The sequence below is a fragment of the Mizuhopecten yessoensis genome, unplaced genomic scaffold, assembly GCF_002113885.1.
Source record: "Mizuhopecten yessoensis strain PY_sf001 unplaced genomic scaffold, ASM211388v2 scaffold10875, whole genome shotgun sequence".
Lineage (NCBI taxonomy): Eukaryota > Metazoa > Mollusca > Bivalvia > Pectinida > Pectinidae > Mizuhopecten > Mizuhopecten yessoensis.
The window spans coordinates 221713-229599 of NW_018408765.1; the positions used below are offsets into that span (position 1 = coordinate 221713).

Here is a 7887-nt window from a genome sequence, read left to right on the forward strand (position 1 = left end):
GCCCATATTCAAGGTCACAGGGGTCAATATATGTTTAAATCTTTAAACGATTTGTTCAGTATAACCAAAAATCCAGGGTAATGATATTTTGCTAGAAGCATGCTGGGTTGGAATACTATAAACTCTGTTCAATCTAATGTCCTTGTTCGACATTCAAGGTGAAGGGCATCATATGTTTGAATCTTTTAATAGGTTCTTATTAATCAAACACTGATATTCTGCCTGTTGTTGTATTTTAGTCCACTTTTAAGATTACAAGTGTGAGATTAATACCAGGTGAGCGATTCAGGCATGGGGCCTCTTGTTTTGGGTCACTGCCAAGGTCATTTGTTACTATTTAAAAGTTAATCACAAGACCAAGTGGGCATCATTGTCTTGCAGATGTCTTCTAGTTTTACAATGAAATTTACAACGAAAAAATCAGGTGTTGATTGAAGCCTTACATAATTAACAGATTTTCCTATTATTAACAGGATGCCCACGATGGAGAGGTAAATGCTATACGATGGAGTCCGTCAGGCACAACATTTGCTACAGGCGGCACAGACAGAAAAATCAAACTGTGGGAGGTGATAGCCGGTAAGTAGTAATAATAATAAAACTAATTTGAGGTTCTTATATACCGCTTTATCACAACCTATTTCATAGGTCGTCTCAAAGCGGTTCACAAATTAAGTCTCTTTACACTGTACACTTTGGGTGACTTCAGTCGGTGTAGATTAAATGTGATGACAGTTTCCTTCTGCAGTCTGTAACACGGTAGTAATTCTATTTTGCAGGTAAATGTGAGAGTAAAGGTTTTCTCACAGGCAGTAACCAGGGTATCACTTCGTTAGACTTTGACCACGAGGTAAGTCATGCTACCTACATTTGTTTCATGTCTATGATTGGTTTTGTTTGTGTTTATGTCCTAAAAACAGCTATGGTCATTTGGTGGTGGAGGAAAGCCGGATTGCCTGGAGAAAAAAACACCGATGTACAAACCTTCAACCCAATGGTGAAGGGCTAGTGGTAGCAGAATGTCAGACACCTTGGCCACCGCAGCCCCATTCATGTCTGCAAACTTATTGAATTATCATTTCATAAAGCCTACCATGTAACTCACAGAGTTACAGGGTAGTATAGGCCTATTATCGTTTGAAGGTATATATTATGTTGGATAGAGGTTTCCTTGGTATGGAATTTGCTGTATTTTGCACCTGTTGTATAAAACATTGATAGCTTGGGGAATTTTAGAGATCTTTTATATAAAAAAAGAAACAAAATGCTTTTGTGAATATCGCTTTATTTCTTCAAAAAGCTTAGAAATAACTTTCTTCATTATTTCTTACAAAGAGGATGTCATAATTTTGTATGATGAAAATATGAATACCAGATGGTTTGTCTATATGGCTTGTTGTAGACACTGCCAGCAGGCATTACCGTCAGCCTAATCTTGACCACACTGTGTTTGGATGATGTGGATGTTTGACCTTATTATTAGAGTTGTAAATACCTACACTGTATACTTGGAGTTATGACTGTTGACTGTGTTTGATGTTTGATCCAATTACTAGAGATGTTAATACTTGAAGTTGTGACCTTTGACTTTGTTTGATGTTAATGTTTGACCTATTTACAAGTCACTAATACTTGGAGTTACAATGTATGACCTTTGACCTATTTTTGATGTTGATGTTTGACCTTATTACCAGCATTGTAAATACTCAAAGTTATGATCTTTGACCTTTTTTTGATGTTCATGTTTGACCTAATTACAAGCATTGTTAAAACTCAGAAAGATGACCTTTTACCTTTTTTATGACCATGTTTGACCTTATTACAAGCGTTAATACTCAGAGTTATGACCTTTGACCCTTTTTTATGACCATGTTTTACCTAATTACAGGGGTCGTTAATACTTGGAGCCTCCAATGATTTTGCCAGTCGAGTGTGGTCACTGGATGATCAGCGCATCAGAGTAAGTCCATGTTAATATACAATAAACATCATTACTTGATTTGTAATGTTGTACTGAATTTAACCTTAACACTTTATAAGACATTACGAGATTTTAATCTTGTTAGAAAAAAGTCAATGGTTACAAAAGTGTTCTGTGTCAGTGTTTCCATGTTTTTCAAGTTTCTGTATCATTATCTGCACGGTTACTGTTCCATATATATATATATCTCCATGGTTACTGTTTGTTCCATATATATATCTCCACGGTTACTGTTTGTTCCATATATATATATATCTCCATGGTTACCGTTTACTCCCTATCTCCACAGCACACACTGACAGGCCACAGTGGTAAGGTACTGGCAGCCAAATTTCTGGGAGATTCCAGTAAAGTGGTCTCAGGGAGTCATGACCGCACTCTGAAAATCTGGGATCTACACAGCCGTGCTTGTAAGTGAAATGGTCGGAATTTAACAAAGAGTCACCTGACTTAAGTCAAGGTCACTGGGTCAAATGTAAAGGTCAAATTTAGTATCTTTTCACTGGTGAACATTTCGTTATGACACTTTGAAGCAAAGATGGTCAGAATTAAACAAGGAGTTAATTGACCAAAAGTCAAGGTCACTGGGTCAAAGATCAAGGTCAAATTTTGTATATTTTCCCTGATGATCATTTTGATATGACATTATGAAGCAAAGTTGGTCGGAATTTAACTAAGACTCATTTGGCCAAGAGTCAAGGTGACGGTAAAATTTAGTGTCTTTTCACTGATGAACATTTTGTTATGACATTATGAAGCAAAGTTGGTCAGAATTTAATAAGGAGTCAACTGACTTAAGTTCAAGGTCACTGGGTCATTGTCAAGGTCAAATATTGTATCTTTTACTGATGAACATTTTTTTATGTTATTATGAAGCAAAGTTGTTCAGAACTTAACACAGAGTCAACTGACCAAAGGTCCACGTTACAGGGTCCANACTCACATCATAGTACATGTAAAATGTATATTTTGCTTCCTTGCGATTCTTTTTGAAGTCCAAATGTCAAACGTCAAGCTCAGCTATATGGGCAGATTGCTTCTTGATGATTATGGGGGATATATTGCCACAAGACGGGGCCCTTACTGACCTGTCAGTGTTCTAGTTATTTCTATGTCGTTATACTTTAGGTCCATAATGTAAAAAATAATAATAATTTGACATTTTGATTTAGGTGTAAAGACAATATTTGCCGGGTCAAGTTGCAATGATTTAGTTACCTTGCATGGAACAAATGTGGTGAGCGGCCATTTTGACAAAAGAGTGAGGTTCTGGGATACCCGGTCTGACAGCAGCACGAACGAGATTCTCCTTCAGGGCAGGCTCACATCTCTAGACCTGTCTCCAGGTAAATAGGTACAAATATACCTATAAAACAGCTATCCGATATTAGTCTGACTGTCCTGATTTGACAGATAAATGCTACGTCCTTGGTAATCAGCTTATTTTACTGGACCATAGTTTAAAGAAGCCATGTCAAAATCAACCAATCGAAACATTACTCTGAGATCACATGCCACATTTGAAAATGGCAGAGCCAATCAAGTGAAAGGTGGTTGGGGCTAGAATTCAAATTTAAACACTCAGTTTGAAACGATCAATCAAATATCACAACAGACGATGAAAGAGGAAATTTTGCTCTTGAGAGTAGGATAAAGGAGTTAAATTATTGGATTTAGGGATATTATATAGCATAACTTGCTTTATCTCTCAAGCCCATACCTTAGCTGTATTATATAACATTGCTATCTTTCAAGATATTTATATCTTAACATTCCCATTTTCACTAATCTACATGAAACTACCAAAATCCCATTGCATTGATTACATATCTGGCTTTAGATAGTGGATTAGATTTCTTAGGCATAAATGTAATTATTGTTATACAGTACTAGACAATACTTAAAGTTATGTTTCCAAATTTTAAAATGATAAAATGAAATTCAAACACAAAATTTCCAAAAACTATAGAAACATTTGCTATGATATAGAAGTAAATATGTATGTGCATAATTATACTACTAACACCTTGTATTACAGACCGAAGTTCTTTGCTGTGCAGTACGCGTGATGACACATTGAAAGTGATAGATCTCCGGATGAACCAAGTGTCTAAAACCTTATAGTAAGTGAAAATCTTTACAAGATCAATTTCTCAAATGGTTGTAAAGACCATCGAAAGAAAAAATATGAAAAAATATAAAACCAATTCTGATTAATAAATTTGAATAATTTAGTGCCATTGGTCTAAGTTTCGATTTTTGATGTCCACCAGAAGAAAACCGAATCATCACTTTCTCAAAGTTGGAGACAGAAATCCTCCATACTATGTGGGAGTTAACATAGGGCTGTACAGTCTTCAAATTCCAAAGGAGAGAATTATATAGAGAATAATTCATGCCTTTTTCCATACGAGACTCCAATATCAGCCCGAGAGCTGATATTGGTCGAGGTATTCCAACTCAACAATCCTATTGGCAAGAGACTATAACGTTCTCTCCTCCATTCGTCGCCATTTCTCAGCATCAGCCATTGTTAAACTGTTGGTAACTAAGGGTTCCGAATGACGTGGTGGTAGATGGGAAAAGTTAGAAGTGTTCCAAAAGGGGTGTGATATGGATATTTGCGGGCTGAAACGGAGAGGGCTGATGCAGGTTTTGGGGTATGATACGGCGAGGGCTGATATGGGTTAGAGCAATTGTGTCGTATCGCATATACAAAAAACCTGTATTTATTAGTAAGTATGTAATAAATACATGTATTGCAACCTCATTTTATCAGCTACCACTAAACCACCACTAATTATGAAAAAAACTTTTTTATTTTCTTACTTGCCATCATTAAACCAGCAAACTTGTCTACCACAGTCCACCAGTGTTTATGGAACAGATATGCAAATGCCCCATTGTTATTATGATAATGTGTTTAATATTGGTGTATGGTTCTGATGCATTTCAGTGCGGAAGATTTCAAGGTTGGCTGTGACTGGGCGAGAGCTGTGTTCAGGTAATTATTCTGATAGTAGATCTTAATCTATTAAAGACACCTTTGAATTACATAATTAAACAAAAGTTACATCTGAACAATAAACCATTCAGATAGATTTGAATGTATTCATGTTTTACAAATTACCAAAATTTACATTCAATATCTTTCTACTACTTTTGAAATGAAACATAATAAGTGTGACTGAATATCATTACAGTCAAACCTGTTTTAAGAGACTGTCGTCAGTTAAGTCGGTAAAAAGTGGTCTCTTGATTGAGGTGGTCTCCCAATACAGTTCATTATAAAATAACTACAATGGGACACATTAAAAGTGGTCTCTTTACACAGGTGGTCTCTTAATGGAGTTGGTCTCCCAGTACAGTTCATTATAAAATAACTACAATGGGACACATTAAAAGTGGTCTCTTTACACAGGTAGACTTAATGGAGGTGGTCTCCCAGTACAGTTCATTATAAAATAACTGCAATGGGACACATTAAAAGTGGTCTCTTTACACAGGTAGACTCTTAATGGAAGTGGTCTCCCAATACAGTACATTATAAAATAACTACAATGGGACACAATTGTGTCGTATCCTCAACACAGGTGGTCTCTCAACACAGGTGGTCTCTTAATGGAGGTGGTCTCCCAATACAGTACATTATAAAATAACTACAATTGGACACATTAAAAGTGGTCTCTTTACACAGGTGGTCTCTTAATAGAGTTGTCACATGGGCAGGTTTAACTGTATTTTGAGTATATTATGTAAAAAAATAACCTTTATTACAGTCCTGATGGTAGCTATGCCCTCGCTGGATCTAATGACGGTGCCCTCTTCATCTGGAACCTTGCAAAAAGTAAAGTGGAAAAAGTCCTCAAAGATCACAGGTGAGTATAGACTGCATTGGACAATACTTTGACTGAGCTCTACAGCTGTTTAAACCTCATTGTTCACCATTTAGTAAACATTTAGTATACTGTACGGCGGTTATATTTCGCAGGGGTTTTAATTTCGCTATATTCGCGCTTTGACTAATATCCGCGAATTCTAAACACCAGCAAAATTATCGAAAAAATGTTAACCACTTTTACAGACCTTATCACAACATGTTTAAAATACTTATAACCCAACGCTGTAATGCAAGCTTAAATGAACTAAAATCAGATTATCACCGGAAAACTGGGCAGTTCATGTAAAAGCAACACTTACATATAAGTGGCCGTATTTATGTGTACACAGGAGGTGATTAATTGATTACAGTTTACTCTTACAAAGTTACATACACAATTGATCTTCCATCCAGTGAAGTCACTGGCAGATGACAACGCTCAGCATCAGTGTTTTCAAACGGTTTACTTGTATTTCGAGGTTTTACCCTTAAATGATGACACTAAAAATGCATTGCACGACACACAGGATTCGGGTACACAGCGAAATTTAACCCCCGCGAATATGTACCGATTACGAAACCACTAAATAATGACTCAGCAAATTTAAAGCGCTATACAGTAGTCAAGTATGGTTTGATGTAGGGAAGTAACCGAGACCTAATTTTCAAGTTTAATTGTTTCCATCCTGCTGGTCAGTTTTCTAAAAATTTCAAATTTGATTTCAAGTTTTGGCATTTTTCTAATAAGCAAACAAAAATGGTGATGGGAGTAGGGTAAAGTTATCATTTATTTGACAATATATGATTGCTTCAAAATATTTACCGTTAACACGCCTTGATGACAGTATTTTCAAGGTCACATACTGAATACTCTGTCAAATCCTTATCACTTTCATGAATACATTTTTCTAGGTCAACCGTCAGCATTGAGAGCTGGCCAAGGTCAAATGTCAACAACATTTGTTGTTTTGTTTAAAACTTCCAACATTTTCTGGAAAAAACTTCAAAATCATTTGAATTATGCTGCTGCTGGCTTAAAGAACGCGCTTGACAGAAATGCAGCTAACAGATCACAGAATCAAAATTGTGCAGTAGTTAAGTTGAATTAGTCTGCCAACAAGCTATTAAGTATGCTTAGCTTATACAATTACTGTCAGGGAGAGTGTTGCAGGCTGTGTTGGCCTTTTGTGTGTAATTAGTAAGAGTATTTGGTGTTGAAATCTGTTCTAGATCTGGATTATTAAGACATAATTTTACTGTTGTTTTCCAGCCATGCTGTGATCGCCTGTTCCTGGCATCCTGTTGGGACATACGTACTCAGTGGCGAAAGACAGAAGAAAGTTGTGTTATGGTCAGATTTTTAAATGACTCTTTCCAAAGATAAAGGACAACGGACAAATAAGCTTTATTCAGGAAGTCTCATGGGAGAATATTAGAATGCATCTCTCCAGTGTGGTGTAGCCATAGAAATCGCAAGATGAGGATAAGATTCTTAAAGTTTAGTGCTAAACTTCGAAAATCTTATCCCGAGAGTTTGTTTTCTCTTTCAGCATCATACAGGAGTGATAGATTACAGGGTATTTATTTATTTCCTATACTGTCTTACAGCAGCAATACATCGTATTGGTGAACTTACAGCACAGGGCTATCATCAGGGGCGCCTGAAATGTGGGACAAAACTAACGATGTGATTGTGACCCTGGTTATACTGCACCAAGTGAGGACCAATGATGATGTTTTCAGCATAAAAGTGCTTGTGAGCTGTCTTTTGCTTACAATAGCAAAGACAGGTACGCTCCCGTGTAGTATGAGAGGATATTACAAGAAATCTTAAAATTAAGAACAGAACGTGAAAGATTTACAGAACAGATTTTGATTAAAATATACATGTAATAAAATTTCTCTGAGTTTTGGTAATTTCTTGCTTAAATTCAGTGATTTTATGTTCAAACTTGGATACAAGGAGCTTATTACGGTACAAAATCGCTGTCCATTTATGAGGTTAAGACTAATGTTTACCTACCCG

At 36.3% G+C, this 7887-nt stretch overlaps 1 protein-coding gene across 1 annotated transcript in view; it reads left to right on the top strand.

The window, feature by feature from the left end:
* Window positions 1-7754, top strand: part of LOC110463199 (autophagy-related protein 16-1-like) — a 35576-nt gene extending 27822 nt beyond the window's left edge. The window contains exons 10-18 of the mRNA XM_021517597.1: window positions 474-579; window positions 780-850; window positions 1889-1960; window positions 2271-2391; window positions 3154-3327; window positions 4020-4104; window positions 4938-4985; window positions 5761-5859; window positions 7132-7754. Coding sequence (XP_021373272.1) covers window positions 474-579; window positions 780-850; window positions 1889-1960; window positions 2271-2391; window positions 3154-3327; window positions 4020-4104; window positions 4938-4985; window positions 5761-5859; window positions 7132-7225 — 870 coding nt within the window. The 3' untranslated portion in view covers window positions 7226-7754. The remainder of the gene's footprint in view (window positions 1-473; window positions 580-779; window positions 851-1888; window positions 1961-2270; window positions 2392-3153; window positions 3328-4019; window positions 4105-4937; window positions 4986-5760; window positions 5860-7131) is intronic.
* Window positions 7755-7887: the final 133 nt, after the last annotated feature.